Source organism: Bos grunniens, chromosome 22 (assembly GCF_055505025.1).
Source record: "Bos grunniens cultivar Pamir isolate PY7600 chromosome 22, Bosgru_T2T1.0, whole genome shotgun sequence".
NCBI classification, from domain to species: Eukaryota; Metazoa; Chordata; class Mammalia; order Artiodactyla; family Bovidae; genus Bos; species Bos grunniens.
This window is the reverse complement of record NC_141186.1, coordinates 17,864,189-17,891,729: the sequence shown is the minus strand read 5'-3', so window position 1 is coordinate 17,891,729 and position 27,541 is coordinate 17,864,189. Positions and strand designations below refer to the sequence as shown.

The following is a 27,541-nucleotide window of genomic DNA, read 5'->3' as shown; positions in this document are numbered from 1 at the left end:
ATTTTGGGGGGCTCAGAAATCACTGCAGATGGTGACTGCAGCCATGAAATTAAAAGATGCTTGCTCCTTAGAAGGAAAGTTATGACCAACCAAGACAGCATATTGAAAAGCAGAGACATTACTTTGCTGACAAAGGTCCATCTAGTCAAAGCTATGGTTTTTCCAGGAGTCACATAGGGATGTGAGAGTTGGACTACAAAGAAAGCTGAGCACAGAAGAATTGATGCTTTTGACCTATGGTGTTGGAGAAGACTCGAGTCTCTTGGACTGCAAGGAGATGCAACCAATCCATCCTAAAGGAAATTGGTCCTGAATATGCATCGGAAGGACTGATGCTGAAGCTGAAACTCCAATACTTTGGCCACCTGATGTGAAGAGCTGACTCACTTGAAAAGACCCTGATGCTGTGAAAATTTGAAGGCAGGGGTAGAAGGGGACAACAGAGAATGAGAGAGTTGGATGGCATCACTGACTCAATAGACATGAGTTTGAGTAAACTCCGGGAGTTGGCAATGGACAGGGAAGCCTAGCATGCTGCAGTCCATGGGGTTGCAAAGTCGTACACAACTAAGCGACTGAACTGAACTGAACTAATGTTTGTTATAGCTTTCCTCCAAGGAGCAAGCATCTTTTAATTTTATGGCTGTAGTCAACTGTCTGCATTGATTCTGGAGCCCAAGAAAATGAAATCTGACAGTGTTTCCACATTTTCCTCATCTATTTGCCATGAAGTCATAGAACCAGATGCCATGATCTTAGTTTTCTGAATGTTGAGCTTTAAGCCAGCTTTTTAACTCTCAAGCTCTTTCCCTTTCATCAAGAGGCTCTTCAGTTCTTCTTCACTTTCTGCCATTAGAGTGGTATCATTTGCATATCTGAGGTTGTTGATATTTCTCCCGGTAATCTTGATTCCAGCTGGTGCTTCTTCCAGCCCAGCACTGCACATGTACTCTGCATATAAGTTAAATAAACAAGGTGACAGCATACAGCCTGGATGTACTCCTTTCCCAGCTTTGAATCAGTCCATTGTTCCACGTTTGGAACTTTGGCCACCTCATGCGAAGAGTTGACTCATTGGAAAAGACTCTGATGCTGGGAGGGATTGGGGGCAGAAGGAGAAGCGGACGACAGAGGATGAGATGGCTGGATGGCATCACTGACTCGATGGACGTCAGTCTGAGTGAACTCCGGGAGTTGGTGATGGACAGGGAGGCCTGGAGTGCTGCAATTCATGGGTCGCAAAGAGTCGGACACAACTGAGCAACTGAACTGAACTGAACTGATTGTTCCATGTTTAGTCCTAACTGTTGCTTCTTGATCTGTATATAGATTTCTCAGGAGGCAGGTAAGGTGGTCTGGTATTCCCATCTCTTTAAGAACTTTCCAGTTTGTTGTGATCCACACAGTCAATCCACACATTGTCAATGTGTCAATCCATACACTGAATCACCTGAAAATATACATATACTCTCTCTTTTTTGGACTTTCTTCCCATTTAGGTCACCACAGGTCATTAAGTAGATTTCCCTGTGGTATACAGCAGGTTCTCAATGGTTGCCTATGTAAAACATAGTGTCAATATGCATATATGTCAATCCCAATCTCTCAATTCTCCCCACCCCCCTATCCCTCTTGGTATCCACATATTCAGTCTTTACAGCCATGTCTCTATTTCTGCTTTGCAAATAAGATCACCTATTATCATTTTTCTAGATTCAACACAGATGTGTTAATATATGATTAAAATACATTACTTATGATTGACATTAACATATAGTGAACTTATTGTTGTTTATAAGTGAGTTAAAATATTTTTGAAATCTCCTGGTTTTAATTTTTCTTAGACCCATGTGTTATTTGGAATTGTATTATTTAGTTTCCAAATTATCTGGTGACTTTACAGAGGGCTTTGTTGCTGATTTCTAATTTATTTCACCTTGTGGTAAAGGACAGACTCTTTGTACTGAACGAATTCACAAGGTGAACCTTCTGCACATCCCCAGGGCTCGCTCTCTCTGTGCTACTTTCTCCTCTCCACACTCTGTCTTGCAAACTTTAGCTCCTTCAGCTTCCCTGGTCTTTCTTTCTCCTTAACTCAAGAGCCCACCAGGCTCTGCCTGGGATCCCCTGCTTTCAGCCTAGGAACTGTTACAGTGCTCGTCTCACTTTTTCATCTCTCAGAGATTCCTGTCCTTTGTTATCGTTGTTTCTAACATCTTGAAAACTATTTCATGTGTTTTGCCCATTTACCAGTGGTTGTTTTTTGGGGAGGGTGGAGAGGGGTATATACCAATTATTCTGTCCTGGCCAGAAGCAGAACTCCCCTAAACTCTAATCTGTAATATGATACACACTGACAACTATAACCCACACAAACAAAAGTTCTTTGGTGTGCTAGACAAATTTTAAGAGTGCACAAAGGCTTAGAGAACTGAGAGAACTGTTGCTCTAAACTTTGCAATGTCCCAGGGCTTAGTTTTAGGCTTTGTTCCCCACAGCACTCTCCTCCCAGGTAATTTAAGTATACAATTTTAAATCACTCATCTGTTTAGTTAGGTAGATTCATCCATTCATACCTAATTCTCTTTTCCACTTGAATATCCACTAGAAAGCCAAATGTAACATAGCAAAATAGGAATTCTGATCCCTTTCCCTATCCACAATCCTTGCCCTGGTCTCCATCTCAGTAAATGGCATCATCATTTCTCCAGCTGCTTGAACCAAAAACATAGGGGTCATTCCTGATTCCTCTTTTAGTCATAGGGGTATGTTCAATTCATCAGCAAGTACTACTGGCTCTACTTCAAAAGTTTACCTTGAATTGTTGATTTTAGTTCTATGACCACTCTAGAAATGCCACATCTCTGGCCTAATTTACTAAAACAGCCTCACTTCCTACAGGTCTCTCACCTACTTAAAGGAATCTTCCTGGACCAGCAGCTTCATCACTTTCTACCCCTACCTGAAGTCACTTCATAGCACATAACATGAATCTGACACATCTTACTCACTTGTTTACTGTCTGACTATTCCCAATATAATGTAAGCTCCGCTTGAGCTGAGACATTATCTGCTTTTTGAATGTTATATTCCTACTATCTAGAATATTGTCTGGGATACAATAACTGGTAACCAATAAATAGTACTTGAGTGAAGAGCCATCAGATTGGTTTTCTTACTATTTCTTGCCACCTTACAATTTATTCTCTATTCAGCAGCCATCATCTTTTTAAATGTAGATAAAATCATATTACTTGTCTTTCTAAACTCTCCAATGACTTCCCACTGCAGTAAGAATAAAACCCAAAGTATACTCCTAAAAGGTCTTATGGGTCTGGCCCACCTCCCTACACACCACTCATCCCCTCCCCTTCACTCCATTCATACTCACCTACACCGTGTCTGCTTCAGGGCCTCTGTCTTTGATGTCCTCTCTGCCTGGACTACTATTCCTCCAGCTCTGTGAACCATTACTTTTATTTTGAGGTAACAATTCACCTTTTAATTTTAATTGTTACCTCATTTCAAAGGTCAACTCCTTAAGAAAAGCCTTTTCCTGATGACATTATCTAATGTCTCTATAATTTCTATCAAATTACTCCATTTTATTTTTTTATAGCTTGCCACTAAAGGAGACGTGGGTTGGATCCCTGGGTTGGGAAGATCTCCTAGAGTAGGAAAAGGCAATCCACTCCAGTATTCTTGCCTGGAAACTCTGTGGACAGACGAGCTCAGTGGGCAATACTCCACGAGGTTGCAGAGTCAGACATGACTAAGCGTGTACACATATACACATCAAACATCAACTCTTTAAAGAAAGCCTTTTCCTGATGATATTATCTAATGGCCTCATCAGTTCAGTTCAGTCACTCAGTCGTGTCCAACTCTTTGCGACCCCATGAATTGCAGCATGCCAGGCCTCCCTATCCATCACCAACTCTCGGAGTTCACCCAAACTCATGTCTTCATAATTCCTATCAAATTACTGTGTTATTTTCTTTATAGCATCTGCCATCTAAAATTGTGGTATTTGCTGATTTATTGTTTTTAATGTCTGCTATTAGAATATGACAAATATCAAATATGACAATATGCTATTATCTCTATGACAAGTGGTTCTTGTCGCTGCTCTATACTCAGTATATAGAACAGCAGCTGACACATGGCAGATGCTCAATAAACATTTATTGAATTAATGAACAACCTAATAAAAAAATAAAGGAAGAAATAAAGCTAACATGTCTTGCCTACTTAAGATTAAGCTGGTACTCTCAGAAAAAGTTTCAGGAGATAATCCCAGAGTGTTCATTAGAAGTTAGTTTTTCTTTTCTTGGCAAAGTATAAAACTATCTATTACCACAGTAAAGACCATGAAGATTCCCAAAATATGTCTGTCATGGCAGTTAGGCAATTAGAGTAATTCTCTGTCAGGCTAAGATTCCACCTCTTAGCAATTCAGTCTTAACTAAGAAGACTTATCAAAAGCATTTGCAAACTGAAATCCATAGGTAATTTAATAAACTCATTTCATTCAACCCCACATCAAATATACTTTCTACAAATCTGGAACTAAGGCTCAAAATGATTTCACTATTTCTCTCCTCTTCTAAAAGAGGAAGTCATGAATACAAATCTATCCCAAAGAGTGCTAAAGAAAATAAGATACAGCATCACAAAACCACCAAAGTTACTCAGTCATAAAATTAAGCTTTTTAAAAGCACTATAACCTGAAACTAAAGCTTAGTCCCTCAAAAAGAAGTTCCCAACTCAGATACAAAGCATGGCACAGGCAAAGGGCTTCAAGCTGAGCATCTGGTGAGTGTGGGTTTAATTTCCAGTCCTGCTTTTTACTAATAGTTATGTGGGCAATTTATCTAAGCCAAACAATAAATCAAGAGTAAAAGTAATATTTCCGATTATGTACAGATGCAATACCCGCTTTCCCAGAGAGTCTCCTGGAAAATGTATCCCACTAAAACAAGAAAAAAGAAGAGGTGGATTTGGATCCTGAAAATAAGTCAGCTGCCATAGGAGGGAGGCTAGGATACCCAGAAGACTGGTGACAGGGAGCCCCCCAGAGCAGCCATGAAGGAGGCCCAGAGAGAGCAGCCACAGTGGACTGCAAAAGAGCTGGGGCTGCTTCAGGCAAGAGGCTCCTGAGAGAAAAGTGAGTTGATGAACTATCTATGAGGTTCACTGTAAAGTGACTCACATTTCTGATGGAAAGTTTAGAGATAAATTAATACCATATAAATAGAAAACTAAGCACATGAAATGATTAATTATAGGAAAAACAGAACGTTTTCCTGAAAGGAATTACAAGTATAAGGACGGAAAAAATAATTTTCCCTTTAATGCTCTCAGTTCTTAGCTGGGGTGTTATAACAAAAGACAGATTTATATAAGAAAAACAAAACAGATGCTTATTAACATATATACCTCATGTGTTTACAGAAGACACCCAGAGAAAAACTCTTAAGCCACTCAGAGGTGATTTACAACACTGGCTTAAATATCATCTTCAGCTAGATTAATAAAAAAAAAAAAAAGAAAGGTGTGGGGGAGGCCAGTTATGGGGAGATGGCCAGGAAAAACACAGTAACCAAGAGTGAAATCTGTTATGCTGATTTAAGTCCAAGCCTTCTCCAGCAACAGGAAACTAACCTACTTCTAGGTTAGGGATAGAGAGGGGAGGAGGGACAGACGCCTTTGACCTGTGCTGTGCTTAGTCACTTTAGTTGTGTCCGACTCTGTGCAACCCCATGGATTCTAAGTCCCCCCAGGCTCCTCCATCCATGGGGATTCTCCAGGCAAGAATACTGGCGTGGGTTGCCATGCTCTCCTCTAGGCGATCTTCCCAACCCTGGGATCGAACTCAGGTCTCCTGCACTGCAGGTGGATTTTTCACCATCTGAGCCAAATGGAGGGGAGACAGAGAGCTTTTCTTTCTGTTGCTTCTCAAATGCCTTCTCCTCAAAGAAATATGCCACGGTGACATATTCTTGGGAAGTGGCATATTCTGCTACCCTTCATAACCACCATATGTATGCTAGCTGGTTCAAACTGTATACCAAGCTTATTAAAAAATTAGGACAATATTCAGAGATTGAGAGGAAGGCGAAGAATCACGATTTAAAATGGAGCTAAGTTTTCATTTTTCAAATTAGGACTTTAATCAGTTGTTAACATGGAAAACTGAAAAATTCTCCAAGAAATAGTAGACAGAATAATCTTTTATAAAAATGAAGGTAATTATTATAACAAAAGCCCAAAGGCTTGACAGTTGTTAGTTCAAGGAAATGGAAATGGAGACAGGTTGGTGGTGGAGGAGGCAGATTTTTTTATATAAGCCTTATAGAAATGTGATCTAAAAAAAGTATATTAAAACATTAACAAAAATGTTTTAAAAAAAGAAGAGCTATCAATGGCATATTTAGATCCTGATACTAAATGAAACTGTGACTAAAACTATAATGATAATAAGCACTTGAGCTTTAGGAAGTGCCCCCAAAGGTTTTTTTTGTTTTTTTTTTGTTTTTTAATTATCATTAAAGTATAAACTGTGGGAAATTCTCAAAGCGATGGGAATACCAGACCACCTGACCTGCCTCTTGAGAAACCTATATGCAGATCAGGAAGCAACAGTTAGAACTGGACATGGAACAACAGACTGGTTCCAAATAGGAAAAGGAGTACGTCAAGGCTGTATATTGTCACCCTGCTTATTTAACTTATATGCAGAGTACACCATGAGAAATGCTGGACTGGAAGAAGCACAAGCTGGAATCAAGATTGCCGGGAGAAATATCAATAACCTCAGACATGCAGCTGACACCACCCTTACGGCAGAAAGTGAAGAGGAACTCAAAAGCCTCTTGATGAAAGTGAAAGTGGAGAGTGCAAAAGTTGGCTTAAAGCTCAACATTCAGAAAACGAAGATCATGGCATCTGGTCCCATCACTTCATGGCAAATAGATGGGGAAACAGTGGAAACAGCGTCAGACTTTATTTTTGGGGGCTCCGAAATTACTGCAGATGGTGACTGCAGCCATGAAATTAAAAGACGCTTACTCCTTGGAAGGAAAGTTATGACCAACCTAGATAGCATATTCAAAAGCAGAGACGTTACTTTGCCAACAAAGGTCCATCTAGTCAAGGCTATGGTTTTTCCAGTGGTCATGTATGGATGTGAGAGTTGGACTATGAAGAAAGCTGAGCGCCAAAGAATTGATGCTTTTGAAATGTGGTGTTGGAGAAGACTCTTGAGAGTCCCTTGGACTGCAAGGAGATCCAACCAGTCCATCCTAGAGGAGATCAGTCCTGGGTGTTCTTTGGAAGGAATGATGCTAAAGCTGAAACTCCAATACTCTGGCCACCTCATGTGAAGAGTTGACTCAATGGAAAAGACCCTGATGCCGGGAGGGATTGGGGGCAGGAGGAGAAGGGGACGACAGAGGATGAGATGGCTGGATGGCATCACCAACTCAATGGACATGAATTTGAATGAACTCCGGGAGTTGGTGATGAACAGGGAGGCCTGGCGTGCTGCCATTCATGGGGTCACAAAGAGTCGGACATGACTGAGCGACTGAACTGACACAGGCACAGCTACCTGACTGACAAAACAGTGATGTGCTCATATCTGGTACCTGTGCACTTCATCCTTCCTCCCCACAGGTCACAGCTGGACCTGCCCCTTCAAAGCTTAAAAAGTGAAAAAAGAAAACAGTTATCTTAGCACAACTAAGACATACCATTTATGGGATACTCAATCAGCAAATATTAACTCTCCACCATTGGCTGAGCACTTTAAATGTAAATTTAAATTGGAAACCACCCAAACAACCAAAGAATAAACAGCTACCTAACTGACAAAACAGTAATGTGCTTGCACTGGGAAAGACGCATACAAATATCATTAAGGAAAATGAAGTGACAAAGTTGGGAAGCTGGTAATAATGAATAAAATAAAAACTATTTTTGGCACAAATTTGCAAGCTACAGAGTACTGAAATTCTTTACAGAAACATTGTCACTGAGTGGCCTGAGGACAGGATGGTAAGTCAGGAATATTTCCATTTGAATCCCATTTTCTTCTCACAGAGATGCTTTGACAGCAACTAATTAATATTTGCAAAATGCTTAGTGATGAGCTCCAAGTATAATGTGAGTCACAAATTAAAGAGCAGGCACATTTTACAAAATTCAGTGCCCATTTATGATTAAAACTCTTCAAAAAATGAACATAGAAGGAACCTACTGCAACACAGTAAAGGCCATATATGATAAGCCTGCAGCAAACATTTATTCTCAATGGTGAGAAACTGAAAGCATTCCCCCTAAGACTAGGAAGAAGACAAGGGTGTTCGCTTTCACCACTATTACTCAACATAGTTCTGGAAGTCCTAGCTACAGCAATTAGAGAAGAAAAAGAAATAAAAGGAATCCAGATAGGAAAAGAAGTAAAGCTCTTACATTTTACAGATGACATGATAAAGGACATAGAAAACCCTAAAGATAGTATCTGAAAATTACTAGAGCTAATCAGTGAATTTAGCAAAGTTGCAGGATACAAAATCAATACACAGAAATCACTTGCATTTCTATGAACAATGAAAAATCAGAAAGAGAAATTAAGGCATCAATCCCATTCACCATTGCAACAAAAATAATTAAATATCTAAGAATAAACTCACCTAAGGAGACAAAAGAACTGTACAGAAAATTATAAGACACTAATGAAAGAAATCAAAGAGGACATAAACAGATGGAGAGATATTCCATGTTCCTGGGTAGGAAGAATCAATATTGTGAAAATGATTATACTACCAAACCCCATCTACAGATTAAATGTGATATCCCTATCAAATTACCAATGGCATTTTTCACAGAACTAGAACAAAAAAATTCACAATTCATATGGAAACACAAAAGACCCAGAATAGCCAAAGCAGTCTTGAGAAAGAAGAATGGAGCTGGAGGAATCAACCTTCCTGACTTCAGATTATACTACAAAGCTACAGTCATCAAGACAGTATGGTACAGGCACAAAAACAGAAATAGAGACCAGTGGAACAAGATAGAAAACCCAGAAATAAACCCATGCATCTATGAGTACCCTATTTTTGATGAAGGAAGCAAGAATGTACAGTGGGGCTAAGACAGTCTCTTCAATAAATGGTGCTGGGAAAACTGGACAGCTACATGTAAAAGAATGAAATTAGAATACTTTCTAACACCATAAACAAAGATAAACTCAAAATGGATTAAAGACCTAAATGTAAGACCAGAAACTATAAAACTCTTAGAGGAAAACATAGGTAGAACACTCGATGACATAAATCAAAGCAAGATCCTCTATGACCCACCTCCTAGATTAATGGAAATAAAACAAAAGTAAACAAGTGAGACCTGATTAAACTTAAATGCTTTTGCACAGCAAAGGAAACTATAAGCAAGGTGAAAAGGTAAACCTCAGAATGGGAGAAAATAATGGCAAATGAAACAACTGACAAAGGATTAATTTCCAAAATATACAAGCAGCTCATACAACTGAATACCAGGAAAACAAACAACCCAATCAAAAAGTGAGAAAAAAACCTAAACAGACATCTCTCCAAAGAAGACATATAGATGGCTAATAAACACATGAAAAGATGCTCAACACTGCTCATTATTAGAGCAATGCAAATCAAAATCACAATGAGATATCACCTCACACTGGTCAGAATGGCCATCATCAAAAAGTCTGCAAGCAATAAATGCTGCAGAGGGTGTGGAGAAAAGGGAATGCTCTTGCACTGTTGGTGGGAATGTAAATTGATATAGCCACTATGGAAGATGGTATGGAGATTCCTTTAAAAACTAGGAATAAAACCACCATATGACCCAGCAATCCCACTCCTAGGCATATATCCTGAGGAAACCAGGGTTGAAAAAGACACATGTACCCCATTGTTCATTGCAGCACTATTTACAATAGCTAGAACATGGAAGCATCCTAGATGTCCATTGACAGATGAATGGATAAAGAAGTTGTGGTACATATACACAATGGAATATTACTCAGCCATAAAAAGGAACACATTTGAGTCAGTTCTGATGAGGTGAATGAACCTAGAACCTATAATACAGAGTGAACTGAGTCAGAAAGAGAAAAATAAATATCACATTCTAACACACATATACAGAATCTAGAAAAATGACTCTGAAGAATTTATTTACAGGGCAGCAGTGGAGAAACAGACATAGAGAATAGACTTATGGACAAGGGGAGAGGGGAGGAGAGGGTGAGACGTATGGAAACAGTAACATGGAAACTTACATTACCATATGTAAAACAGCCAACGGGAATCTGCTGTATGGCTCAGGAAACTCACAAAGGGGCTTGGTACCAACCTAGAGGGGTGGGATGGGGAGGGAGACAGGAGGGAGGTTCCAAAGGGAGGGGATATATATATATACATATACCTATGGCTGATTCATGTTGAGGTTTGACAGAAAACAACAAAATTCTGTAAAGCAATTATCCTTCAATAAAAATATAAATTAAAAAAACAAAACAAAACTTGTAACTCATCAAAAAAAGAAAAGAGCAGGTACACGCTTGCAAAAAAAAAAGTCACTGTCTGAGTAAACATTCAACCAAAATTCAGTCTCTTAAGTAAAATTAACAGGAGGGGGTTTGCACTGAACATTAATATACAAAACATATTTTTAAAAAATTACTTAAGATGAAAAACCGCAAGCCAAGTCTTTTGCAAATAAAGAAAGTGTAGTATAACTTACGATATTTACTGTGAATTTCATCTATTTCCTTTTCTGTTTGGTTCTTTGTAAAAACCATTACCTAAAAAAATGAAATATTCTTAATTAAAAATTTTTTTAAATGACAAAAAAGAAATTAGTACAATAAACTTAAAAATCTCTAATGTGGATGTTTAAAATTGAGGAAAATAATCTCTCATCCCTGTTTTATATAGACCAAGAAGATTAACTCCTATTTATTTCTTTTAATACTGCAATTAATATATGTTTTACTTACATCAGTAGAAAATGCAACACTGATTCTACTAGAATATATAAAGCATTAACACAAAAGTCAATTAAATTTCCTATGTTCAATATTTAATTTTTCACATTTATTAGTACAACAGGTTACACAAGACTGAAGAGACATTTAGTAGGTCATTAATAAGGCAGATCTCCCTGTTTGTCTCCTATCTTTTCCCAATCTAACTCTCAAGTCTACCACAAAGGTAATATGTAGAGAACATGCAATACAAAACTTCATATGTTAAATTTCTAGTTCATTTTTTAAAATATTAAACTTCAAAGATCAAAAACGTACTGACACAATTCATTATAGTCTCCAACTTATAGTTAGCACACGGGTAATAATGAAATAAACAAAAATCTCATTTTTTTCCTATCTGATTATAAACTTACTTGCCTAAAGTTGTTGCTTTCCTTACAAACACGCTACCGATGGCCTAGAAAATGTCTACATAGGAGAGCCCAAAACACTTCCTCCAGTGTAAAGGACACAATGACTATTTTCTTCTTTGATACCCTTTCCTCAAGTTTTGGACCATCAAGCTAGAGAAAGGCAATAGTGAAGGAATTTAGGTCTCTGATTCCCTCAACAAGCTCAACAGATGCTCAATCCTCATCAACTCTTACAATTACTTAACTTCTCAACCAGTACAATCATAGAATTGCAGAATGCCAGCGCTAAAAGGGTACCTCAGAGATCATGCAGTTCAACCCATGAGTCTTACAGATGAAGATCCTAAGGGTCACACAGGTTAAATGGTAAACAGTTTAAATGCAACTGTCAGAGACAGGGTCAATACCAAGGTTACCTGATGTACAGGCACATGACTTTCCCAAAAAACTATAATTCACTAATAAACTCTACTTTGGATTGATTTTGTGCCAGAAGACTGCTAAATACAATAGAATTTTGTACTAAAAATGAGCTGCAAGTAAATCATAATACATTAAATGGATAAGTATTTTAGTACATTTCCCACTGAACAGATTCAATACCAGTTTGCTTTAATTTCTAGGGTATTCAACGTTTCTTTCCTTCATTTCTACCAAGATACTTAAAAAGATCATCAACATACACTTTCATTGAGTTTACTAGCTTCAAAACGCATCCGAGTCTTCTCCATACTTTCAATTTCTTGAACTATTTCAGCAGCTGTTAAAACAAGGACATACAGCCAATATTAATTACATGACATTGCTCAATGTACTCTAGTTATATGACTATTAACACTGAAGCTAGATGATGAGTATACGTGAACTCCCTGTTTGGTCTTTGTAAATATTTTTCTGTAAGTCTAAAGTTATTTCAAAATAAAAGAGGAAAAAAAAAAAAAAGAACACAGAGTTAAAACATTTAACTTTTACACATGCAATTATAGTTTAAAAAATAACCAGAAAGACAGCAAAGTCATTTTGCTCTTTCCTTTGAGTAAACAGATATAAACAGCAGTTCCAATAAAATATGAAAATCAATGTTAGTGTGAATTCTATTCTTCGGGGATATCCACTCTAATGTCAATGTACAAAATGTTATAAGAAGCTATTTTTCAAAGAAAGTCAAAGGTCTCTAAATAGCGGGGGGGGGGGGGGGGGGGGGCGGTGAGGAATGACCCAGACTCCAGAATTTCTGTCAGTAGGTGTAGTTACCAATCACATACATCAAAGAGACCTGGAATATGCTCCATCTCATATGTAAATACCTTTGACTGCAAATATCATGAAATTTACCAATGCTATCTTTCTGCCTACTAGGCCAACACATTAAGACTAAGGTACATATGGTGTAGGGGAAAGAACCACAAGCCCTGACACACAATTTATACATAAAAGGATACTATGTCTAGAAAGGAGTGTAAATGACGGACAACAAACACACCATTAGGCATGGTTGACACTATTTAGGCTGGATAACTGGTAAACAGGGGAAATCATCATATTCTTCACCATAAGAATTTAAATTCTATATAAATTTATACAAAATCCCTATTAAAAAGTTTCTTACAAAACCCATAGTCCTTGAGAGGATCATTTAAGAATGCAATCATCTCAAAGTTTATTTTTCAAGGACTGAGAGGTACCCCTTGCCTCCCTAATATAATTAAAACCAGTAGAAACAATGTAAACAGTCTCTATGAGCTGAACAGCTATCATAAATTTACTGAATCATGGTATAACAGAAAACCAAAGGGACCACTTGCATTCTGCCCAATCCACTCACACAAGTATCACTCAAGATACAGAACATCTGGCATATTACTCTCTTCTAAGATATTAAGGAGACTGTATTAGGACTAGATGCAACTCAGGAGCTTAAATCTTTCAGGGGGACTTCTGATTCTGTTTATGATATAAAGACCTGGATATAGTGTCACTCACACCCTAGTAACAAGAAAAGCCTGAATAACTTATAAAACTGGAACTCTTCTTCAATCTATCAGAGCTAAGTTCACAGAGAAACCAACTAGCCTGAAATCTAAGGAAAGTCAGATGCCTTCGCATCGGGAGCTGCGTTAGGCATTACTGACAAAATGGAGGCATGGCCCCAGCTCTGTCTCCTCATTCTGCAGGCAGGGTCCCGGGATGAAGGAGTTAGGCCTAGTAATTCTGACTTGTTTTTTCCCCTCCTCGGCTGAGTTGACTGAAAAGGAATATTAAGGTGCTTGTTGTTCTTGAGAGGAGCATGAGAAGGCACAAAGCCTTCTGCAGCTATGCTCAGAGAATAATTCATAAAGTTAATCACTGACATTTGTTTAAGGACTTTTACAAAAGAGTGTTCCAGGATGAGCATATAGGCTGCAGCTTGAGGCCACGGGAGGGATTGCTACTGAAGCCTATTTATGAGGAAAATGTTTATGGCAAAGGAGTTTACTGAATTTAGGGCTTAGAAATAATTAAAATAGTTAGAAGTTAAAGATTTAAGGAATGTTGTAAAGTTAGCATATTTTACTATAGCTTATAGAAGTTAGGAATTTTTAGAGACTCTATAGTTAGAAGCCTTTTTAAGAGATAGTGAGCTTAGGATGTTAGGGGCAAACAGGATTTAGGAAGATAAGTAGTAAACTGAGGAATGTAGCATGAGTTACAATGTAATCACAAGTTAACTATAGGACACATTAGAGGAAGTAGATAATAGATGGTAAGGCTGATTCTGAGAATCACTGAAGCAGAAACTCTGTTTGAAGAGCAACAGTGATTTATGGACATAATAAATTTGGGTGAGGGGAAACTGAAAATGCCAAACCTCTGACCTAATGCTTTTGTAAAAGTATAAAAGAGAATCTTAAACTTGAAATAAATAGGCAGTCCAAGAAAACTGAGAGGCTGCCTCATCACAGACACCATTCATCTCTTCAGGTTGAATCCCTGGCTGCTGGAGCTGGACTCCGGCACCTTTGAGAAGACAGTTATGAGTACTGGCTGACATAATTAAAACAAGGATAATCCTACTGCTGGGTAAGAACATTTCAGATAACCTTTCTAATGGATTGTAAAAGGCCAAGGGTGAACCACCATAACTGCATAAAAATCCTGGGAAGCTTAGATGCAGGGCTCACACCAAATTCAAGGTTATTTTCTATAGACTTTACTGGGTATTCTTAAGAACTACCGAAGGAAAGGTGAGAGTCAGAAAAAGTATCCCTCCACATCCAAGCCTGGGAAAGGAGAACAGCCTCCACTGCAGGAACGACATGAAGCCCCATTCCTCTAACCCTTAGGAAACAAAACCGTTAAGCCACTGAGGGAAGGTCAGCAAAACTGAAGACCCCAGAGCACAGGTAAATGGAGACAGGAAACAAAATCCTCTACTCTGGCAGAGAGGTCAGGAAACCCTGGGCCCTGATCACTAGAGGACCCTTGCCACTCGGGGAGGCACAGGGTCACTGAGAGCCCCACCCAAGACCCAGGATCAAGAGCCTGCCTAAGACAGAGGCTAAGCTAGAAAAACAGTGAACAACCTCATGCCCCCTACCATGAACAGGACCTCCATGTGATAAGTAGCTGTAATCAGCCACTGGGAGAGAAGTGAGCATGGAAAGAGACTTTTTCAGGTATGGGTACACAGGGAAAACCTAAGTGTGAGTGAGGCAGAAACATTTTAAAAAGAAAGTTCTGGTAACTCAGGCACCAACCTAAGCACAGGGGATATGAAACTGGTGGTCAACTACAGATAACTACAGCAACAAAAAAACCCAATCAACCACACACGCAGTAAAACCAGTCAACCACACACACAGTAAAGTCCTAGCAGAAGAGGAGACAAGTGCATTTTTCAGTCATTCACACTATTTACTTCAGTATTTAGCATCTCAAATATTGTCTGCTTTTAACCAAATTTACAAGATATATGAACAAGCAAGCAAATAACAATAACAAAATCAAACTCAGATATCACCCAGATTTTAGAACTACCAGCCATGATATTTAAAATAACTATGATAATTGCTAAAATATCTAGTGGAAAAGATGAACAACATGCATTAACAGATGGGTCATTTCAGGAGAGAGATGACACCATCAAGAAGAATAAAATAGAAATGTTAGGAAAAAAAAAAAAAAATTAAGAGAGATACTTGACCCAGCTAAGGAAAGAATTGGTGGACTTGAAAATGAGATTGATGGTATTACCCAAACTGAAACAGAAAAAAGGGGAAGAGGGAAACACACACAAAAAAACAGGAGTAGAGTATCTAAAAGCTGAGGGACAATATCAAATGGTCTAATAAACATGTCATAGAAATCCCATAATAAAAAAGGGAGAAGAAATATTTGAAGACCTAATGGCCAGAATCTGCTAAATATAATGAAGATATCAAACACAAATGCAACAAGCTCAAAGCATATCAAGCAAAATAAATAACAACAACAAAAAATAACAAAACGAAAACACAACAATATAGACAGAGAAAATCTTGCAGCCAATCAGAAAAAGGGATTTACTATACAAAAAAAAGGCCAAGTTACATCACGTTTCTCATAAAAAACTATTCAAGCCAGAAGAAAATGGAATGAAAAAGTACTGGGAGTGGTTAAGAACCCATGGACCTAGAATTCTATGTCAATGGAAATATTTTTTAGAAGTAAAAAGAGAAATAAAAACTGAGACAAACAAAAACTGAGAGAATATATTATTAGCAGACCAGTTCCACATTAAGTGTTACAGGATGTTCTTCAAGCAGAAGAAATATAAAACCAGAAATTCATCTCTATAAGAAACAAAGTGCTAGAAATGGTAAAAATGAAGATAAATAGGAAATATATTTTTCTTATTTTTAACTCCAATACTTTGGCCACTTGATGAGAAGAACCGACTCATTGGAAAAGACCCTGATGCTGGGAAATGTTGAAGGCGAGAGGAGAAGGGGACAACAGAGGATGAGATGATTGGATGGCATCACCAACTCGATGGACAAGCTCCAGGAGTTGGTGGTGGACAGGGAAGCCTGGAGTGCTACATGTAGTCCAAGGGGTCGCAAAGAGTCGGACATGACTGAGTGACTGAACTGAACGGACTCTTAACTGTTATAAAAGATAATGGTCTGTTTAGAGGAAAGTGTCTTTGTTCAGATTTCTTACTAGAAGTAAGGAGGAAACTACACAATGAAGACGCTGACAAAACTGCCATCACAAATAAAGGGCACAAAGACGTCAAATCCCTCCAGATGAGATGTTCTGAGGACAAAACATCACTTATATAGTATTCTGGCCACAAATGCCAACCTGAATGTAATTATAACAAAACACAGGGCAAAGCCAAAATGAGAAACATTCTATTTGGGAAAAAACCCAACAATAACAAAGACTGTATTCTTTTAAAATGCCACTGTCATAAAAGACCAAGCAAGGCTTAGGAACTGTTCCAGAATGAAAGAGATTGAAAGGACATTACAACTAAATTTAATATTGTGATTCAAAACTGGATCATGTACTGGAGTGGGGAAACAATCTATAAAGGCCATTTTTGGGTCAACTGCTGAAACTAGAATAGAGATGAAAGTTGATACTTGTACTGCAGCAATAAAAGAGAACATCTCTTTTTCTAGGAAATACACAATGAAGCATTTAGCAGACAAGATTATATGCCCTATTCTCGGTTTAATAGAAAAATATATGTAAATAAAGAAGCACACACACAAACACATATATATTAATACATAAAGCGAATGGAACAAAATGCTAATAGGTAAATCTGTGTGCAGGGTATCTATGTATTCTTTATGTTAATGTTTCAAATTTCCCATAAATTCAAAATTATTTCAAAATAAAGGTTTTTTTTAATGCTAAATTAAGACTTTCAGACAAATAAAAGCTGAAGGAACTTGTCTCAACAAAACGTGTGCATTACAAGAAAGATTAAATGAAGATCTTCAGGCCAAAAGAAAAAGATAGAAACCTAGTTTCTAAAAGCAAAGAAATGAAGAATAACACAAACAGTGAAAGTATAGGCATATAAAGACTTCCCTTCTCAACTTTTAAAATCTTTTTAAAGGAAAATTGACAGTTTAAAGCAAAAATGGTAAAGTATAATGAGATTTATAACAAAGAAGACAAATGACAATAAAACCGGGATGGATCAAGGTCAAGATGGTGGAACAGGAGGATCTGGGGTCCATTCTTCCCCTACATCAAGAATACATCTACAAGTGGAACAATTTGCACAGAGCACCTGCTGAACACGAGTAGAGGACCTCAGACACCTAAAACCAAAGACAGAGGGAGTGAGGTCCTTACGTAACACATAGTATAATGTTATTTGAATGTGGATTCTGATAAGTTGAAGATGCAAATGGTAAACTCTAGAATAATCACTAAAAGAACAGAGATACAGCTAATAAACCAATAGTGAAGATAAAATATAGAATTAAAAATAATCTAGAAGAAAGCAAGAAAATAAAGCAAAAAAACAAAGAATGGACAAGACAGATAGAAAAGAGCAAGTTTGTAGACTTAAATCCCACCAAACAGATTAAATGTAATGAAAAAGTTTTAAACTCTACAATTTAATGGCATATCTTGTCAAATTAAATTTAAAAAGCAGATCCAAACCATATCCTGCCTACCAAAAACCATAGTTTAAACACAATATTTTTAAAGAAAAAAGTGAAATAAGGTTATTACTCACAGAATATTACCAGAGACTAAAACAACTATTTCATTATAATAGATTAATTCATCAAAAACACATACCAATACTAAACGCGCATGCACCTAATTGGTGACATTCAAAAATGTAAAGAAAACAGAATATACTGAAAGGAAAAATTAAAAACTTATAAATATCCTTTGAGATTTCAATAATGTTCTTAGTAAGTGACAGAATCACTAAACATAGCATCAGTAATGATGTAGAAGACTTGAGTATAATACTTCAGCAACTTTACATTATTAACATTAGAGATCATTGAACAAATAAAGCAAAATTTTCAAGTGCCTAAGGAACACTCACCGAGGAAGACCTAATGCTGCGTTATAAAACAAGTCTCAATAAATGTAAAGGGCCCCAAATCATACAGAACTGCTTCAATGGAATCAAATTTGAAATGAATAAAGGTATCTGAGAAATACTGAAAACACTTCCAAATAATCCATGAGTCAAAGAAGAGATCACAACAAAAACCAGAAAATATTTTAACTGAATGAAAAGGAAAACGCAAGAGAAATAAAAGCATATGGCTACATACAAATCTATAAGCCCACGTGCATAGTAGCTTTACCCAGAAGAGCCAAAAACTGGAGACAAGTCCAATTGCCTATTAGTAGTCATTTATTCATCATTTCAAAATCTAGAACATTTCCTTTACCCTCAAAAGTTCTTCTGCCCAGTAAGTTCCCTCCTCCTCACCCTTAAACCCTGGGACATACTGATCTCTTCTACGTCCCCCAAAGTTTTGTCTTTCCCAAAATGCCAGATAAATGTTTTCAAAGTATACAGCATGTAGTCTTTTTAATGTCAATGCTTTTGAGATTTATCCACATTGTTGCATTTATCAGTAGTTGATTCATTTTTATTGCTAAGCAGTGCTCCATTGTATGGTTCCACCACAATTTGCATACAACCATTCACCTATTAATAGACAATCTCAATAAACAACAAAGCTGGAGGAACTACATTACCAGACAGCAAGATCTACTATAAATCACTCATTAAATAATTAAGACACTGCAGTAGTGGCACAAGGATAAATAAACGACCCAACGGAACAAAACAATGTTCAGACCCACACATAACACAGCTGATTTTCAAACAAGAGGTACTAACAATTCAAAGTGAAAAGGATGCTTTTTCAATAAATGCTGCTACCTCAATTAGCTGATCATATGGAAACAACACAAGAGAATCTCACCTCTTATCATGCAACATATGCTTAAACCAATTTCAGATAAATTGTAGGATGAAAGGTAGATGCAAAAAGAATAATGCTTTTAGGGAAAAAAAAATGATCATGTGGTAGGCAAAGACATAAAAAGTAGTATCTGATGGAAAATGCAACAAATTGGATACAAAATTTAAAATTTCTACCTTGCAAATGAAGCCATTAAGAGAGTGAAAAGATGAAAGGAGATTAAGCAAATATATACCCAGGAAGATCTGTATCCAGAAAAATTCATGTAATCCCAGAAATAAATTAAGAAGCAATAGATCCACAACATAAAAAAATTGGGCATAAGACTTAAATGGATATTTAACCCAGGAGAATATCCAGATGGCCAATAATTATATAAAAATATGGTGACCACTATAAGCCATTAGAGAAGCAAAAATTAAAACCATAATGAGATACTACCATGGACACACTAGAATGGCCAAAAAGGAAAACTCACAATACTGATGATGATAATGATGTGGAAAAACTGGAATTCTCATACCTTCCTGATGAGAGCACACATTGGCACCTGGGTTTCTTTCTGTACCCAGGAAAGTTAAACGTTTGCAAAAACAATTTCACACGTAGGTATACATAATGCCTAACAATGTGTGCCTATGACCACCAAGAGACCTGTGAAAGATTACTCATAACAGCATTATTCTTTAAGAGCCAAAGAATGGAAAAACCCAGTTGTCCGTCAACCATGGACATTTGTGTAATATGTCCTATTCATATAATGGAATACGCTATAGCAACAAAAATTTTTTAAAAATCACAACTGTACACAAAAACATGGACAAATCTTATAAACATAATGTCGTAGAAAATTAAGCCAGACTCGAAAGAATGTGTAAGCTACTTATTATTCCATATTTAAGATAAAATATAGGCAAAATGAATACATGGTTTTAGATGTCAGGAAGGTGGTCATCTGTGAGGATAAAGGCAGCAACTGTTGGGAGGAGTGGGCTGGCCTTCTAGGATTCTGGCAGGGCTCTGAGGAGTTGCTACAAAGGCACCTTCCCTGAACTTTGTGATAATTCACTGAACAATACCTTTATAACTTGTGTAATTTTCTGTTTATATATTATACCTTAATTTTTTTTAAATCAGGCAATTCTATCCATATGTTAATAACTGAAAGAACTCCAAAATTTGTGAGGTTAATTGAAAGAACTATTAAGTAGTGTGTCTGTAAAACAAACTTTTGATGAAATAATAATAATCACATATATTTCTGGGTATAACAATCTTAATAATCTAATGGTAACATCTATTCTATGCTAACTACCTGCTAAGGTACAATGCTAGGACTTTACATGCATTTTATCATGTAGTCTGGACAAAAACACTATGAACTACTTAATGGGAAGAAAACAGAGGTCAGATATAAGTAATTTGCCCACAGTCACCCAGTCATAAAGCTGCAAAACTAGGATTATCTTATAGGCAATGCTCTCTCAAGCAACCTTCATATACATGAGAAGCTGGTAGCAGTGGTTGCCTCTGAGAAAAGAAGGCGGACAGAGAGACGAGCTGAGAGAAAGGCTGACTTATCACAGGACACTCTAGATATCTTCTGAAGGAGTATATTTGAATGTTTTAGCTATTATCAAAAATGTATTAAAATTTTCTCTGTGGTTTTAACCCCTGAGTCATACAAAACTGCTTTATCCAGAGGGTAAATAAAATTCATTGTTTTATTACTTTACCTGATTTAGGATGCAAAGCATCACACTGGGCATTGTACATGTGTACAAATTCTTGGTGCCTTTTAATGAGCTGCTGTTTATTTCCTTGAACAGATAATCCATGCTGTTTTAGCTTTTTCTTTAAATCTCGATCTGAGAGCAAGTTATATACAGTTTTAGGCAGTGGCTTCCTTTTGTGAACAGAACTGAAAAGGAGGAAAAAAGGGATCACTGAGGGTTACTGTGAATTATCAAATGCTTTTCATGTAAAATAGTAATTTACCTTCTGCTCAATACCGAGGTGACGGGGAGAATTGTAGAAACATTAGTATAAAAATGGAAAAGAGAAGAAGGACCAAATTTGTGAATCAAGTTGACAGTATTCACATGACAGTGACGCGTCTGAGGTGGTGGTGGGACTCTCAGACAGAAGGGTCTAGGTGGCAGCCAATACTTGGAGAGTCAGGTCTCAGACAGAGATCAGGCCTAAAGATGCACACCTGGGACTCATGCAGAAGGCTATGGACTAAATGCCATGAGAATGTAGGATCACACTTATATGAAATCATTCAATTCTTCACCTCTTTAAAACATGTTTTTCCTAAAATCTGCCCATGGTTTCCAGGGAAAATCTCCATAAAAAGCTAGCTATCTCAGGTTATTAAGAGTACAAATGCTATCAAGGGTCAGGCTATAGATTTTAGAATATTATCATACACAGCTTTCTTAGAAAAAAATCTGATGCATAGGCAAAACTGCCCTCTTAAGCTCAAAGCAATCAATCATTTTGCAAAAGCACTAGATGAACTAAAAGAAGACCTGTTGAGATACTTAGGTTTACTAAACTTATTATGCTGAAGAAAGAAAGAATTCAGAGAGTTGATGTGTGCATAGTATTCTTGTAGGATCATCTTCAAAAGAAGACAACTGAAAACAATAACAAGAAACACAGCAGTGTTCTTTTTTTCAACTTCAATTAGTTATATTAACAATACATAAGCATTATAAAAAGTGTATTAGCAAATGTAATACAGGGAGCCCAGCCTGATGCCCTGTGACAACCCAGAGTGGGGATGGGGGGATGGGAGGAAAGCTCAAAAGGGAGGGGATAAATGTGTAATTATGGCTGATTCGAGTTATATGGCAGAAACCAATACAACATTGTAAAGCAATTTTTCCTTCAATTAAAAAACAAAAAAAGAAAAGAATAAGTGTATTAGCAAAATCACCACCTGGGGACTTCTCTGGCAGTCCAGTGGTTAAGACTCTGCAGGGGGCCCAGGTTTGATTCCTGGTCAGGGAACTAGATTCTGCATGCTGCAACTAAGATCCAGCACAGCCAAATAAAAAAATCAGTAAATATATATATTTTTTAAATTGCCACCTGGCTCTTCATTGTATGTTCATGATGAACATAATGATAAGCACTAAGCTGCAATTATAAATATAACAAAGCCCAATCAAATGACTTTCTTCTACACCCTCCAAAAAAACAATTAATAAACATTACTTCTTTCAATGGAATATGCAGAAGTCAAGCTACCTAATAATATTAATGACTTGAGAAAATCTCATAGACAGGAACTCCTTGATGAATTTTAATTGATCTAATCTGATTATAACCTAGCTGAGTATGTCACCTGGCTCAATGCTACGGCAATTAGGTGCTTAATAAATATGTATTCAATGTAGACACTACAACTGCAATCATTTTTAAATGAAATATCAAAATTTCAGATAACAATTAAAAGAAACTTGAAAATAATATGCTTATGCAAAAAAAACCACAAGATTTTACAAAGGACTTGCATATACCTAGTGGGCACAAGGCCATGCTGCTCAAACTTTAAAGCACCTCAGAACCATCTGGAGAGTTTATTAAAAATGCAATTTTCAATCACTTTGCCACAGAAACTACCAATTCTAACTCAGCTCAGCTCTTAAGTGGGGATCTAAAATCTCTATTAACAAGGTTCCACATGGAAATCGAATACAAATGGTCCATGACCATACGAGAGAAAACAGCTGAATACAGACTGAAGACAACCAAACACTTCTCCATTAACCAATACCACCATTTCCTGGCAAGATTAGTTCTTTTATGCTCCATCAATAAAGACTAAAAGTCAGAAATAACTGTTTAATTGCAGAAAACCCTGAAAACCCTCAAGAGATTACATTTTTCTGAAGAGTGTTCTTCTTATAACGACAGGCTGCCTACTGCACTCACTGATTATAGTGATAGTGTAAGTCGCACAGTCATGTCCAACTCTTTGGGACCCCGTGGACTATAGCCCACCAGGCTCCTCTGGCAGGCAAAAATACTGGAGTTGGGTGCCATGCCCTTCTCCAGGAGATGTTCCCAACCCAGAGATCGAACCCAGGTCTCCTGCACTGCAGGTATATTCTTTACCATATTATAGCTGAATAAAAAATCACACAAGGTAGCAAGTCCTAAGAAACATTTTGAAGGAGTTTATACAAGAATATTGTAAAGGACAATTCATTAAGTCTGTACCTAAAACATGTATTTTATTAAGGATACATGATTAAGCTTATGACTGTGAAATTCTAATGGAAAACTATTTGTTCACTGGCATTTACATTGAAAAGCACCAGCAGAAATAAACAATTTCTGTCAAGAATTTTAAAATATGATGTACACACTGCTATATTTAAAATGGACAACCAACAAGGACCTACTGTGTAGCACAGGGGACTCTGCTCAATTGTTATGTAACAACCTAAATGGGAAAAGAATTTGAAAAAGAACAGATACATGGATATGTACAACTGAATCACGTTGCCATACACCAGAAACTATCACAACACTGTTCATCAACTATCCTCCAATATAAACCAAAAAGTTAAAAAAAAATTTTTTAACATGAAGTCTGATAAATGTTTCCTAAAACATGAAAATGACGCTGATCTTTCTTCTACAATTTGGAGAAACAGCAATGCATTTAAGGGTCCTCAAAATCTGAGGACAGCAAAAAGAAAAGTATTCTTTGATCACTTCTGATATGAATCTACAAAGGATGGTAAGGGCTGTCATCCACGTTAAGAAATGGCCTGTTGGGATATTGTAGAGAAATTTATTTTAAATATTATATATTCTTTTATGTGACCAGAGTCCAAGATCAGGATGTCACTAAAGAGAAAGGTGGTTCAATGTCTCCCTAAGTGTATCTTCACAAATGCAAACTTTGCAAAATGAGTTATGAGAACAAAAAGGTTTTAGAGTTAAATAAATTTAGGAATTACTAGATTAAACAAAATCCAACAATTATGTTTGATGTAGGAATTCTCAAAGACTTCAACACACTAACTTGTACAGTGAACCTTCCTTTAAGAGAGAGAGACAGAAAATGGCGCTCCTAAATTGTGCTAGAGTAACTGGCAGGATTATAGTAATTGCACAGAGCTCTTCAGAACCACAGCTGGAACTTGAACTTAATTATACATGGATGAGTATATCTTTGGATAAACTGACGAGCTAAGTGTGTGAAAAGAAATATGATGGATGCATCTAGAAAAAGAGCAGTCCAAGCAAAATTATCAGTGCTGATTCCTTACTCTTCAAAGAGAAAATGCCCAGCTTCTATATTCCCAACTCATTCTTTAGGGAAAAAAAATTTCTAAAGAAATTAGAAATTAAAAGATAAATTAAATTGAATTAGAATGAAAGATTCTTCATTAGACCATTAGATTCTCACTGCTACTGCTAAGTCACTTCAGTTGTGTCCTACTCTGTGTGACCCCACAGACGGCACCCTACCAGGCTCTCCTGCCCCTGGGATTCTCCAGGCAAGAACACTGGAGTGGGTTGCCATTTCCTTCTCCAATGCATGAATGTGAAAAGTGAAAGTGAAGTCGCTCAGTCGTGTCCGACTCTTAGTGACCCCATGGACTGCAGCCTACAAGGCTCCTCCATCCATGGGATTTTCCAGGCAAGAGTACTGGAGTGGGGTGCCATTGCCTTCTCCGAGATTCTCACTGCTTATGGGAAGGAATCCTTGTAATGATCCAGTTTCTTTATCCAAAATCTCAACTAGGCAGCCTAAAAATCTGTTCTCATCAACAAACTTACCCATTAGGGGTGAGTACTGTGCATTTAAGACCTCACAGACATCTGTCGCAAGGAGCTAAGGACCACAGTGGCTATCAGACAGGGACGCAGGGAGAGATGGGGGATGGGGACAGCACAATCCTCCATCTCCCCTTTAATGGACAGGGCCAATTTTATCTGTTCTATGTTATGGTTCACTGTGCATTTTCACTTGAAAAAAAGGTTCTACTCAGAGGAAAAAGGTTAACTATCATGCTTAAAAACACTACAGTAAGAACTGTCAATTGGTGCCCCTCACTGTAAATCAATAAAACATTGCTGTGCTTTATGTGTTAGCTTTTGTAAATTGTAACAGCAAGAGTTTGTCCCTCGGAACCCACATTCACTGCCGATTTACTCATAAAATCTAAGTGACACCATTTTACCTTTAATCACACACACACACAAAACCAAAGAAAATAGTCCTGCCTTATCAGCATGGTTTCTGGCAAATACTCTTCCAAGTTTTTCCAAACAAACCAGACATGAGAACCAATCATTCTGCTCATTCCCACATCCCATTAATTTCTTCCATTTCCTCCCTCTCCTCCCCAGATCTCTGAATTATCACCTGTTCCCTCCTCTTTCCATCCTGATTCAGAAGAAAGGCTCTTTCTGCATGTCAAAGACACTTCATTACTGGACTTTTGCCTTCTTGCTCCCTGTATCGTCTGCCCTCTCCCTGGAGGTAGTACAAAAACGGACGCTAAAGGCTTATATAATTTCCATTCTAAAAAATAAAATCCTCCCTGATCTTGCTCCTTATTCCTTCCCCAAACTGCTGTCTCATCTCACGTCTTCCTTCAGCATCAGACTCATCTAATTTGTGGCTTCAGCTTCCTTATTATCTTCATTACCATGGATTCTATAACACCTTGCAAGGTAACTTTGATTAAAATTTGATTAACTTACATGTGTAACAATAATGATCAAGTTTAATAACCTATCATGACTTTGATATATAAGGGAGGCAAAGTAGCATGAGCTTCGGTAAAAATACTGGGTTGACAACTTAAATTATCTCACCCGGGTAGTTGGCAGGGGACATACACATAGACATGCACACACACACATACAAACACCCACACACACAAACTATATTTCACACATTCCCTTTTGAATCTGCCCCACAGACAAACTATACAACTGCAAATTTATACATATGCAATCACCAAGGAAAATCATTGCCTTCAAAATGCAAGCCTACTGGTTGCATGCTTCCAGGAAAAAGTGGGTATTAAGAGAAGAATATCTGATTTTCATTCACCAATGCTTAACAGAGCCTGGTACATGATTATGTGCTTAATAATTATTTGTTGAATGAATAAATGATTCTGTATTTTCTAAAAAAAAAAAAACCCTTCTGTACTATTTAATGTTATGTGCATACAGTATATCATGTGTATATAGTAATTATTCAGAATTTTTTAATTTTTAATTTAATTTTTTAAATTAATTTAAATTAATTTTTTAATTTTTAATTTAAACTTCTAAGATTCCTAAGAACCAAAAAAAAGATGTGATGTGTTCTATATTCAGAGTCTAGCCTTGCTTTCTCGGGCCAAGGGCTTTATGGTAGTTCTAAAATTCTAAAAGAAGAAAATAAGCCTAAAAAGAACTGAATTCTAAATCGAATTTCTTATTAAGTCAAATTTTATTAGCATATAGTAAAGTTAATTATATTTGGCAAGGTGGGATTTTGGAAAGAACAAGGAGAGAGAATGGACAGTCAGCTAATATTTTTAAAAGCACAAGCTAAAGTGACTAAAGTGGCTCAATGATTATGCTTCACTTTCTTACCTTCTGAGGCTTTCTTTCTTCTCCTCACGTGATAAACAGCTGTCTAAGTGCTTATTAATGTGATTTTCTGGAATTTTAACCCCACAAACAGGACAATCCACTGTATTTTTCAAAAAGAGAAAAAGATTTTATTATTTGTAGAAAGAGTAAAAATAATACAACCAGGTATCTTTCAACAACTAACATTAAAAAATGAAATCCAACCTTAACATGTACCTAGAAAAGCAGAAGAGAAAAAGGCCACCTCAGGGCAGCAGGAGGGGAACAGACTGCTTAAGTGCAACAGCCCTTACAAGGGCTACATTGTGAAAAATCACATAATTAGAATCCTGGCCTAGAAGAAGAGATTTCAAAGAAGTCTGGAATTAGTTTTAGAAAGTGCTTTAGTTAGAAACTAGAAAGTGCTTTAGTTAAATCTTTTCTGCCAAGGCATGACCAAGCTATAAAACTAATCTTGAGTTTATACTAAGTCTTAGGAACCATTCATGTACAGCACTGAAGCAGTCATAACAACCGG

At 37.1% G+C, this 27,541-nt stretch overlaps 1 protein-coding gene across 15 annotated transcripts in view; it reads right to left on the bottom strand.

The window, feature by feature from the left end:
* The window catches only part of RAD18 (RAD18 E3 ubiquitin protein ligase), a 111,923-nt gene that overhangs the window by 58,844 nt on the left and 25,538 nt on the right, over positions 1-27,541 (bottom strand). For 10 of the 15 annotated variants that reach the window (XM_086366591.1, XM_086366593.1, XM_086366595.1 and 7 more), the window contains 4 exons: positions 27,025-27,124; positions 21,135-21,319; positions 12,133-12,209; positions 10,790-10,850 (listed from right to left, as the gene is read on the bottom strand). In XM_086366591.1, the coding sequence (XP_086222717.1) occupies positions 10,790-10,850; positions 12,133-12,209; positions 21,135-21,319; positions 27,025-27,124 (423 nt within the window). The remainder of the gene's footprint in view (positions 1-10,789; positions 10,851-12,132; positions 12,210-21,134; positions 21,320-27,024; positions 27,125-27,541) is intronic. The other 5 variants (XM_086366599.1, XM_086366600.1, XM_086366602.1 and 2 more) reach the window with 1 other exon arrangement.